The 12405-nt window shown below is 45.0% G+C and overlaps 1 protein-coding gene across 1 annotated transcript; it reads right to left on the bottom strand.

Annotated features, from left to right (window-relative positions):
• Positions 1-982: 982 nt before the first annotated feature.
• On the bottom strand, positions 983-11489 carry csrnp1b (cysteine-serine-rich nuclear protein 1b). Its single transcript, XM_037756932.1, has 5 exons — positions 11059-11489; positions 4455-4647; positions 2449-2708; positions 2055-2351; positions 983-1942 (listed from the first exon to the last, which is right to left on the bottom strand). The coding sequence occupies exons 2-5, from the start codon at positions 4627-4629 to the stop codon at positions 983-985; spliced, it is 1692 nt and encodes a 563-aa protein (XP_037612860.1). The 5' UTR covers positions 4630-4647; positions 11059-11489.
• Between the last annotated feature and the right edge of the window lie 916 nt (positions 11490-12405).

Below are 12405 nucleotides of genomic sequence, written 5' to 3' on the forward strand. Positions count from 1 at the left end.
AATTAAATAGCTAATGAAATGATGACGTAATAAGTTATCACAAAAAAAAAAGTTAAATGTAAAAGAGAATAGATATTAAATACTTTTCCGATGGACCTGTGGTCCCGTTTCCCATAACGACGAGTTAATAAGATATGGAAAAAAGGAAGGAAGATTGCACTTTCAGGTGAAAATATCAAACCACAGTGCTTCTTGAGTGAAAGTCGGCGTTTATCTGAAAATAAATAGAATAAAATCATAAAGGAAAATAATTTAAAACAAAAGATAAAATAAGCTACAGCTTTTAAATGGTATGAGCATTATTTCTAGTTACCCAGCTCATAAATAAGGAACTCCATAATTTAGCGTTGAACTGTTGAATCGACCCCGTACAACCACAACAATGCCTATTCATACATAACTATTTTCACAGATAAAGTGCTGATCGAGGAGCTTTTAGAGGGATTCTTTTTGTACCATGTAAGAGGGAGAGATCTTGAGTCCACTCGCTTCAGGATTCTACCTACTCAAGTCATCTGGGAGAACATGAACAGGACTGTGTTGTGATTTCTCGGGTTTCATATGAAGGCCATCACAGCAATGGTCACCATACATTGCCTCCAAAAGCTAGAAAGCTAGAAAAAAGTCCCTGAGGTGCACATTCAGCTGTGTTGAGATTCCCAACCTGGCCCCGGTTATTCCTGTTTAGCATATGGTTGGTGATCTTGGTTTGGTTAAAAGAGCTTTCTTAGGAACTGAGAGCCATCATTGGTTTCTACGGGCCTGGTCAAATTGATTTCACTTTTAACACTAGCTGCCATCTCACACAGCAATAATCCCAAACTGCTTTGCTAACGTTTTGAAGGCAAGTCTGGAATTTGAACATTTAGTAGGCAAAAGAGGGAAATCACAGCTTCCTCCAAAAAACTTCTTATGTGCATGTTCGGTCCCCCTCCAAAACCCTTTTTTTTTCTTGCACTGTCCACACATATTTCACGTTTCGTCAAACTTTCACAGACTCCATCACAGACAATTTCATGGCTTCCTCCAACAGCTGATTGTCTGTAAATGTGGCGGGGGGTTCTGGGACGGATTCCGAAAGGCCAATGAGCGACTCCAGGAGGCAGGTCCCGGGGTCGCTCGCCGGAGGGAAGCTGGGGTAACTAGGCAACTGAAATTGAAAGAAGTTGTCCATGTGTTCGTACTCCTTGAGGGAGTTGTAGAGCGAGCTGGGCCCCAAGCATGGGAAGCCGTCGAAGAACTCCAGGTCCGACTCCGAGGAGAGGCTCAGATCCATGTTGTAGCTCGCCGAGCGGTCGATGGTCGGGGAGGGCGTGCGAGGCACGCTGCTGTTGTGGAATAGGCCGTTTCCCTGGTTGGCGTTCTCGTCCATAAGTTCTGAGATGGCTGTTGCTCGATTGTCTGTGTGATCGTCCAACAGCGCGGCGTCTATATTGTCATTCTCGTCAACAAAGTCCACCATGCTAAAGCTACCAAAAGCCTCCGTACATGGCTGTTCTTGCTGTTGATCTGAACAGCACATGTCTTTACAGTCTCTGCTACTTCTCGAGCCGCTCTCCACGTCGTTGAAACTCAAAATGCGGCTCAGGCCTTTCTCGTCCACGTCCAGCTGGGTGTGACGCTCGCACGGGCTACCGCCTGCAGAAGAGTCCTCGCTCTGACCCGAAGAGTCCGATAAGTCCGTCATATCGCTGCTGCAGCTGTTCTCTCCAGCTGTCGCCAGTTCCGAACTAAAGGGGAAGGAGGGCACTGCTGATAGGGTGGTCGCGTTCTCCTCCTCCTCCTCGGTGCTCGACTGCTCCTCCAGCCTCTTCTCCAGCTCCAGCTTCATGATTGTGTGGATGTAATGCGTCTGTACCCTGGTGGAGTTGAACTCGATGCGACCTTCTGTGTTTCCGCAACCGTCCTTGGTGCAGCCACACGGGAAAGAGGAATGATCCATCTGCGGGAGGCAAGAAGGAAGTAGTTAAATTACTTGTGTAATACAGATAAGAAGTCCCAGTTGTGTTATGATTTGGAGCCCTTATTGTTGAACAAGTTTTTTCGTCTCTTACCTGACATTTGATGCCAGCGAGGCTGCAGCTACACGTCTCAGGCTCGCAGAAGCCCTGGCAGTCGCAACCGCAGTTCTCCCTGGAGATCCTCAGCTCGTGCAGCTGCCTCTTCTCCTCTTTGTCTATCTTCTTCACGCCGGCCGTTTTGAGGAGCGCGTAGCGACGTTTAGGCGCGTAAGGCTGGAGGAAAGAGCCCTCGTCCAAATTGGTCCCGCTGATGTCGATGTCCTGCTCGGGAATGTCTTCCACCGTTAGCCGCTCTGCCTCCTCGTTCTCTTCGGTTCCATTCTTAGTCAGCTGGAGGGAATGAAACGCATCAAATGAGTAATTGTTGCATTGAATTTGTTTTTTTTTCACAAATGATCTGATGCATTTCGAGGGCAACTTTTCTCACCTTTAACTTGAGAGCTTCCAGCTTTTCCTCCCTGAGTCTGTTGAGGAACTTTTCCCGTCGTAGGAGCCGCTGCTCCACGGCGAACTCGGCAAGCGTGTACGTGCGGAGCACGCTGTGGCGCTGCATCATGCCCAGAGTGCATCCTCCTCGACTGGGAACACTGGTGAAGCCTTGGCACCGAGGGAAGAAGAACACGTTCACCTGGTCGAAGGTCACGTTGCCCCGTCGTGCCCTCTTGGATTTCTTAAGGATGGATGTTGCTGTGGACGGAGAAAGAATAGATTTAGAATACATCCAAGAGGGAGATTATTGGTGCATTCTTTTGAAGTTCCTCAATTGCTTTTATGTGCCACTAGATGGCAGAACGCCCCACCACGTGAAGTCTTGTTCTGTGTGCAAACCCTGCTGAACAGACTGTAAAAGGACACCCCTCTGATTCATTGCCCTATCCTCAACCAAGCCTTATCATGTACCCAATTAAAAGAGGCTGCTAACAGGACGTCTAACACGCTTACATCCTGTAAAGTGAAACCTAAACTATCGAGAATCCATTCAACTTCGTTTCTTCGCCCTACTGTGGTGACAAAAACCACCCAGCCCTGGAATTTCCCTGTGGTGGCCAACACAGAGGAGGAAGCGGAGCTGCCAGGATCACAAACGGGTGAGTAAATGCCCGGGGCTTCCGGATGAGGTGGAGGGTGGAAGTGGAGCTCTCAGGACGCGAATAAAAAAGAGCCCACCCTGGTCTTCCTGTAAAGCTGACAATCCCCACAAATAACCCAGCAACCGAGAGGAGTCAAAGGTCCTTTCTCTGTTAAAAACATCTTTCTATCCTCAGACAAATACAATAAAACCATATGGGAATCAAAGTGGAACCATATGTTGGAACAATTATTCAAGCTTTATTATATATTCCACTTCCTCTGCCCAGGAATATTCAACTTTTTTTGTGTGTATGTGTGAACAGAAAAGGATGCTAATACTCCACATGTGTTGAGCATTATACCTTTCTCATGTGGTGGGGAAATCCTTGTAGATTCCCATTTTGTCAGCCGTGGAGCGTTCTTGGAGACACACCCTGAACAACTGCCCTCAAATCTGTGCAATAATTGCAGCTCAGAAGAAGAAAAGCAACCTTTGACCCCAATGCAGGTACAGACAATAGCCTCACTATGTCGTCTAAACCATGCCGCTAGGGGTAATACAGATGAAACAAACTGCCAGTTTCAGCTTCACATCCATCAAATCCAGTCAGGCTTACGACACCATGAAGGAGACAAATGACACCTTCTCCGCTGCCTCTAAATGGGAGAGCTTTGCTGGCAACTTTCTGTCCAACACAAACACCGGATTATAATGGTTTGCACAATCTGCTCCTCTAGATGTGTCTGCATGCCTTCTTTTTTTTGTATCCCTTCACGCAGCCTCTTTCAGCACCTGTGCTGGGTGCATGCCCGGGCTTCAGACAAGGCTCTGTGTGTTCCCAGCCTTTGGCAACCGGCCACGCTTCTCCTCCTGGCTCCCTGCCCCGCCATCCTGGAAACCTCACAACTGTTTGCCCTTCTCCCCCCCCCTACAATCCCTCTCCAACCCGGCCGGTCCCCTAAAGGCCAGCAGACACACCCGGGTGCAGACAGAAAGCACACCCCGAAGTCGACCCGTGTCTAAACCCAAGGAAAGGTGAGTCTGTTTGTCTGTCTGTCTCTGGGAAGAAGGTGGAGACAGAGCCAAGGTGAGCAGCCACTGCATAATGCGATTAGCCATTTCGCAGCTTTAGGGCATGAAATCAAAAGGGGTATTCATTGCAGAAGTCTGAAATCATTTCTGTGAAGTGTTTCATGGGCTGCCAGCTGCCTAAATTCCTTTAACTCTCCCCCTCCGTTTCTTTATGGGTTTGTTATCAGAGCCTCCGCGGAGCCGTAAAGACAAGGCGAGGGGAGCGCGTTAAAAAGCATGTACCATCAGCTCTTTTTTAGAATTTATTGTCGCTGGAAGAGAGCACTCACTGTTGAAATTTGTTGCTGGGGAGCTGGGGTTGCTGGGAGTGGAATCCAGGGTGTCCGAGTAGCAGCTCTCCCCCTCCGAGTCCCAGCCCGAGCAGGCAGAGGAGAGGGAGGAGGGTGAGGAGTAGCATGGGTCCTCATCCACCTCCTCAAACTTCCTCTTGAGCAGCCCACTCATGGCGTTAGTGCGAGCAATCTGTGGGGAGGAGCAGAGAGAGGAGGGGGGTTATTATTAGCAAATTACACACACTTATTTATGAATATACAGTATCTGGTAATATCAAACAGGTCTTCTGCAGCGTTATTGAGTCCTGTGCTCGGCCATGTGAGGCATCCCAACCCCACTCAGCTGAGAGTGGAAGTTCTCAGTGGAAGCACAGGAAGCAATCAATCAGGCCTATTCGCATAAGGCAACAATTACTGGACCCTTCGCCCTCCTCCAAATCCCATCAGCTCAGCAAATGCATTGATTAGAGAGAAGGAGCGAGCGCAGAGGTGACCAAATCATTCCGCCATAAACATTTAATTTCAATCATTCCCTTTGGGGCAGCGTTATCAAGTATGCAAGCCAAAGCCAGCTCAGGCAATTTGCCACTTGTCCTGTTTAATGTGTATGGCATGGCCCCTCATAGTAAATATCTATGCATAGTCGAGATGTTTTGTTATGTAACTGTGTATTCTCTCAGCGCTCTCGTGAGAAGAGGGCTGCTGGTTCAGCGATAAATACAATCAATCCTTTGAGAGACAGAGACAAGGAGACACATGATCATCTTCATGAGTAGAGAGGATGCCATTTACCCTCTAATCTTCAAAAACGCTGGCTAATATGTGTAAAACATCTTCCAAGCTTTGTTGATATCTTTAAATGTTATTTTAAAGTCAATGACTAATACTCTCAGCGTGTTCCAGGAAAAAAAGAAAAGAAACCACTGACATGAAAAATTAACATGTTGGACGGTTTACTGCTGGTGTTTTATGGTTATGGGACGTAAACACGTCACGCCGCTCTGACAAATAACAGACAAATCTGCTTCACAAGTTCTAGGAAAAGCGCGAGGCGACTGCCAGACAAGACAGGTCATCACGGGGACCGAGCTCCTGCTAACTTAAACAAGGAGGGACCGAGGGGAGGGAGGAAGGAAGGAAGTGAGGGGGAGACGGAAGACATGACTGGGCTCAACTCCAGCGTAGACACTCCCTCCGATGATGTGGAATGGGAACGAAAGCTTTTACTTTACCCATAAAGGGATCATTTCACCATCAAACTGTTTACCGGCTTTGGAGTCAGGGCCAAATCACTCACAGCTGCTACAGCTTCAGCGTGAGAGTTCATAGTTTTTTTTGAGAGAATTGCAGATTAGAGATCTTTAAATTTAGGTCCCAAACATGTCAATTATTAGAGCGAGCCACAGGCTAATTTGTCACCACTGCTCCTCAGAGGACAGCTAAATGTGTCAAAGACATGCAGGATAAGTCACGCCCAGACATCCTCCAATGGCTTTCAGAGGAGGACCTTTAGCTGCATGTGTTACATGCATGCCCGGTTTGTCTTATCAGGATGTTACGTCAGCAATCGAAGAGCAGGAAAGAAAAAATGCTTAAGCAAGGACTCATTTTTGGCATGCAACAGGGAGCAATTATGCAAAACCGGTCCTGCCTTTTGACAAGGATAAAAGAGAAGTCAGAGTCAAGGGCAAGAGGCTGACACCTTTTGTATAAGCAGTGGCTTCTGCAGCTGTATAGGGGGGTTGTTGTTATTGCTGCAGTCAGATATCGCTGTCCCCAGTGCACATATGATGAATGAATCACCTTGCAATAGGTCAAGCTGCATAGTGTCTCTGCAACAAAACAAAATCCTTTACACTGTGACCACCTCAGCGGTTTTTTTTTTACAAACCAATGAGAAAAGCAGCTCAGCTCCTATCCATCAGGGAAATAATCCCCAAACTACTAATATTATCACATGGTGGGGTTGAAACTATTTAGAAACACCTGGGTGCAGCATCTGTTGATGATGCATTCACTGATCAGACAACAAGTGGTGCGAGAAAAGAGGGGCACCTTACATTTTCGCCATCACTCCCACCCCCAATTCCCTGTAAAAAAAAATGAAAACAAAGCCGCGAGGCATCCTCAAGGGAGTGCATAGAGCCAGCTAAGCAAAGTCTTTTTAATTAAAAGCTGCAGTGAGGCAGAAGGGGAGGAGAGAGAGAGAGAGAGAGAGAGAGAGGTGGAGGGAGGCTGTGGTGTCAGAACTGGGTCATTGTCTCTTGACTGCAGTCTACCTGACACATTGATTTGTTAATCCTGTTCAACGGGCAGAAACAATGGCGAGAGGTTAATCCTGGCAAGGGGACGGCTTGTAGTCAATCTGGAGCTTCTCAGCCGCCTCTGCACCCACAGAACAAGGCCAACAGAGCAGGGAGAGAGAGCGGATGGAACAAGGGACCGGGGGGTGAAAAAGACAACAATCGTGCAATGACTCATTTGCAAAAAAGGGTGGAGGAAAAAAAAAAAAAAAAGATGAAAGAATTCAGAGCCTTCAAGAAAGCTCTAAACGGAAGAATGGATGTGATCGGACAGCCGATGCCAGAGAGAGAGAGAGAAAGAGAGAGGCAGCGTGTTTTCAACGCGCGCTAAATTATGCATCACTGTCATTCCATCAACCACACACAGGCAGGCAGATAAAGGACGCATCCGCCGAGGTGCTCCCCAGCCAGTTGTCACGGAGTTGGGAAGATAAATCTCCGGCGAGGAGATTTGTCACCAGAAGCACTACACAGCTCAAGTCAGACGCGCAACTATGTCAGTCGAATGAGATTATCTTGATACATGCAGCTACAGGCTGCTAATATGAATTCAGAACGCCAATTTATTCCTGTTTTTATCCTGCAGACAGCTCCTAGAGGTCTTATTAGGGACTCTTAACTGGGGAGGATGTTAAAAAGTTTAATCAATCGCTCATTAAGAGCATTCAACAGCAAATCCTCTTTACAAAAAAAGGAAGATTTTAGGGTGGAACAATCCCTTACTTTTATATCTAGTTTTCCCAATGCAACAAGACATGTAAACAGAAGCAGCAACACATAAAGACAGAGTGGAATAAGTATGTCCAGGAAAATATTAAAGGTGCTATTGATAACATTTATAATATTCAGCCACTAGATTAAAAGTTTAAAAAAAATATTCGTCTACATAAAAATGTTATCAAGAAGACCTTTAAAAGCCTAAAGGGAAAAGAATGTCTGCACGCATCCAAGCATGTGTGGCAAGATCAGCCTGTTTGACCCCGTCTGCCCCCGCAGCACAACAGCACAAGTCACAGTTGACTTTGCCCACTTGCGCTGCCTGTCCAGCTGGTAACGGCGTGGGCAGGTAGCGACAAGTCACACTATAGCCAGCCGAGAGCATCCACATGGCACACTGACAGCCCTGCGCAGTGGCTGAATGACTGACTGACTGAGCTGAGTGCTCATAAAATGTGATAATGATGAACCTGGGAGTCTTCCTGCGTGTGGAGGAGCGTGTCTGGGCAGGCTGCACCCCCCTCCAGGCTTCATAGTATTGCACCTCTCACTTCCAGCTCTTGTCACTGGGGGTAATTGATGCAGAGCCATCAAGGTGACGGGCACGGCTAGGCCAGATTCCAGCTGGGGGGTGGGAGGGGGGAACACTGGTTTCTTTTTAAACTCAACTCCGAAGCGCTCCACCTGCTGGAACAAAGCAGCGAGAGCTCCCTGTTTTCTCCTCTAAGAGCCTGTTTGTTCTCACTGAAACACCAAAAGCTGTGCCACAGAAACATTCTGTTCCTCTGCCCCGACCCCGTGCACAAACACACACTGATTCCTAACCGGAGAGGTAGTGGGAAGAAGGAGAGAGGATTGTACAAAACAAATAAATAATGTCATGTCTCCAGGCCACAGGAATTCCATTCTGGCAGCGGGCGCTCTCGCTGTAATAGCGGGGAGAAGAACACAGGGCTCTATCTAACCCAGATGTGTTTTCCACTGCTAACCACTGGAAAGTCCTGCTCCCATAAGGCAGCCGAGCGAGCGAGCAAGCGAGCTACCTCTCCTGGCCACACCTGCCAGGGTATTAGCTTGCACGTGGACCTCACATGCCCTCAGCTGTCATTAATCTGTTATGCAGGCCTGCAGGAGTCAGACTGTGCACTGTTAAGGTTTGTTTACTCAAATTGTAGAGGGCTGATAGTAAGAACACTAATTCCAAGCAAAAGCATGAGTTTTTCTCTGCATGGATCAGAAACTGTGCAGCAACAAGAAAAATAATTCCTTTGCATGAGAGCAAACATGCAGAGTTGGGTGTGTGGAGGAAGGGAGGAGGTGGCTGTGGGTTCAGGGGGTCGTGCTCCAGTCTGGGACACTTGCAGTGTGGAATGCTGGGAGAGGACAAAGCAGATGGGAGCTCTCCAGCGCTGCTGTGTGGGAGACCGTCAGCAGCAGACTCCCTGTAACCCCCCCTCTCTCACGTCTCCAGGCACAAAAGCGTTGGGCCATCCTGCGTGACCAAAATGAAGCAGGCACAGACAACCTTGTCTGAACTCACTGCTGCTGCTGCTGTCTCTCCTCCCAGCCGGGGAGACACACACTAAAAACGTGTGTGCGTGTGTGTGTGTGTGTGTGTGTGTGTGCGTGTGTGTGAGAGCTGAGGTTGTGAAACACACACTGCAGCAGTGCACAGGAAGTGGCCATCCAGATCATCTATGCTGACAGCTGCAGGCACCACAAGGTTGGCTGAAGAGCCGGATCATATGATGAAGATGAGGGAGTCAGGAGGTATATGGATGGTAATTATCAGGGCTGGAATTCCTCCAAATATTAATGTTGCTGCTTCATGTAATTTAAGTTTAAGACAACCACTGTTTTTTTCTATTAGAGTATTATCATTAGAGTGTATTATTGTGTCAAATGTGAGCTAAAATTGAAAATGATATACACTACTGCTGTTTTTTTTATGATTCTAGGGGTAACGAGGGCTGCAGCTGGCGATAATGTTCATTGTTGATTATTTTCTCAATTAATCAAATAGTTATTTGGTCTATAAAATGTCAGATCAGAGTTTCCCAAAGATCAAGATGATGTCCTCAAATGTCTTGTTTTGTCCACAACTCAAAAATATTCAGTTGACTGTCATAGAGGAGGAAATAAACCAGAAAATATTCACATTTAAGAAGCTGGAATGAAAGAATTTTGACTTTTTTTTTCTTCAAAAGTGACTCAAATGGATTAATCATTAATCAAAATAGCTATTAATTGAATTAATAATTTACTATTATGTAGTCATATCATTTCTGTATATTTATATTGTGTTCTCTAAAACATTGTGAAGTTTTAACTCCATTTCAAATAAGCCAAGTGTTTTTTTTTTTGCCTCTTCCTGCACTGTATATTATTTATTTATTTATTGTTATGCTTGTGAAGTCTTAATTTGTGCATAATGAATAAATTAATAGTTGACAACTAATTGATTAATCTTTGCAGCTCTACTTGTAACTGGTTCCTGTTTATTGTGCTGTTTCTGTCTCAGGTCTCACTTGGGAAAAAAAAAAAGATCTTAATCTCAATGGAACTAAATAAAGATGAAATAAAATAAAAGTGGAGTTATTCAACATCACTGCACATTTCTTGTGGCAAATGAACAGCAACATCCCGAAATGCACACAGCATCAAGTGCCATTTATTCCCTCTCTCTGTAAACAAAGGATCATTCAGCTCCTCCTGTAGCCTAATTCCAGAAAACATGATTCCAAAAAAGAGCCAGCTGAGGTCGCGCTAGAGACGATTACACTGATTCAGCTGCTCCATCAAACACACACATAGAGGGGTCTGTAAAAATAATAATGTCATTTAATCTGAATATTACAGCATTCTGATGAGGATAAATCATCTTGTAAAGAAACAAGCAGAAATCTAATAATCATTAATTAAATGCATAATGTGCTGTTATGGATAATCATTCAAACAATGAATGCTCTCATCCACCATCCAACTATATATTCGACAAATCAAAATCAAAACCAATCAAATCAGAAATCAATCATTAGCCAGAACGTGCACTAGGCCGGTTGGCATGTGACCTGATCATTCCTTCATGATTAATGCTAATTGTGATGACAGCAGCTCCAGTCAGCTGTAGTTGCCTTCAGGAGTCGCTCGAGTTCCAAGAGGCGCACCAGCACTAAGGAGGAGGTGAACTATACTACCACTACTCCGATCAGCTCAATACACAAAGCAGACCTCATCAACAGTTCAACACATAGCCGAAAAACACCACACATACACAGCATTATTATAAAAAAAAAGCACTGCTGAATGGGAGCTGAGAAGTTCCCAAAAAAAAAAACGATTAATCAATAAAAATCAATAAAACACATTATTTTATTAGCTCCAGATTTGGATCACCTGTGCGTAAAAGCAAGCTTCATTTACTAGTTAACTCACTTCCACATCAGCAGCACAACCGTGCCAATATTTACAATAAATGACAATAAAAAAAGTGTGTTTAAACAGCATATTCTCACACTAACTCCTTTGGCTTCACACACACAACACGTAAAACACTCTCTCCATTCTGTGTCTGTACTCACCACCAATTCAAGTGTCCGATCACCATCAGGAACAGAATAGCGTCGGATAATAAACAGCCCGATGGGAGAACAGTGGCAGTACAATCCAAAATGGCACGAATAAATACAGCCTTTTGCTTTATCCTCGCATACATATATGTATAAATATATATATATAGGCTATAGAGAGAGAGAGAGAGACTCCTTCCTCTCTGGGTGCTATTGTCTGCGTCTCTCCGCTCCGCTCCGCTCCGTACCAGCTGAAGCGCGTCTCTTGTCTGGAGCTCGGTGCCGAGAAGCGCAGCCTTTCTTTTTCTCGTCAGTGGAAAACTCCCTCCTGGCGTCTGTCTGGTGTGACGCAGGCGGTGATGACACAGAGAGGCTGCCCACGCTGCTTCCTGTCCGTCCTCCTCTCCTCTTTATTAAATGTGACTGTTACCATAGCATACTACCTGGAAAGAGAAACATCAACATGGTCATCTATTGTATTAATAGGATAATAATAGTAATGATAAATAATAATATGTCATATTGTAAAATAGATCTTAAAGAGCCCCTGGTGGTGAGTTTGTGAACAGATAGATAGATAGATGGATGGATAGATACTGTAGATAGATAGATAGATAGATAGATAGATACTGTAGATAGATAGATAGATAGATAGATAGATAGATAGATAGATAGATAGATGGATAGATACTGTAGATAGATAAATACTGTAGATAGATAGATAGAAAGATAGATGGATGGATAGATGGATAAATGGATAAATGGATAGATGGATGGATGGATGGATAGATGGATAGATGGATGGATATATGGATAAATGGATAGATGGATGGATGGATGGATAGATGGATAGATGGATGGATATATGGATAGATGGATGGATGGATGGATAGATGGATAGATGGATAGATGGATGGATATATGGATAGATGGATGGATGGATGGATAGATGGATAGATGGATGGATATATGGATAGATGGATGGATGGATGGATAGATGGATAGATGAATGGATAGAAGGATAGATGGATGGATAGATGATAGATGGATGGATAGAAGGATAGATGGATGGATGGATGGATATATGGATTGATGGATAGATGGATAGATGAATGGATAGAAGGATAGATGGATGGATAGATGATAGATGGATGGATAGAAGGATAGATGGATAGATAGATAGATGGATAGATGGAGAGATGGAAGGATAGATGGATAGATAGATAGATAGATAGATAGATAGATAGATAGATAGATAGATAGAAGGATAGATGGATAGATAGACAGAAGGATAGATGGATGATGGATGGATAGATGGATGGATAGATTTATAGATAGATCGATAGATCGATAGATAGA

The sequence above is a fragment of the Sebastes umbrosus genome, chromosome 21 (assembly GCF_015220745.1).
Source record: "Sebastes umbrosus isolate fSebUmb1 chromosome 21, fSebUmb1.pri, whole genome shotgun sequence".
NCBI classification, from domain to species: domain Eukaryota; kingdom Metazoa; phylum Chordata; class Actinopteri; order Perciformes; family Sebastidae; genus Sebastes; species Sebastes umbrosus.

Coding starts and splice junctions, on each gene's coding strand:
- csrnp1b (XM_037756932.1), bottom strand. CDS start 4,629: ATGAGTGGGCTGCTCAAGAGGAAGTTTGAGGAGGTGGATGAGGACCCA. Junction 2,352..2,448: donor TGGAAGCTCTCAAGTTAAAG/GTGAGAAAAGTT, acceptor CATTCCCTCCAG/CTGACTAAGAATGGAACCGA. Junction 1,943..2,054: donor TCGCTGGCATCAAATGTCAG/GTAAGAGACGAA, acceptor TGCCTCCCGCAG/ATGGATCATTCCTCTTTCCC.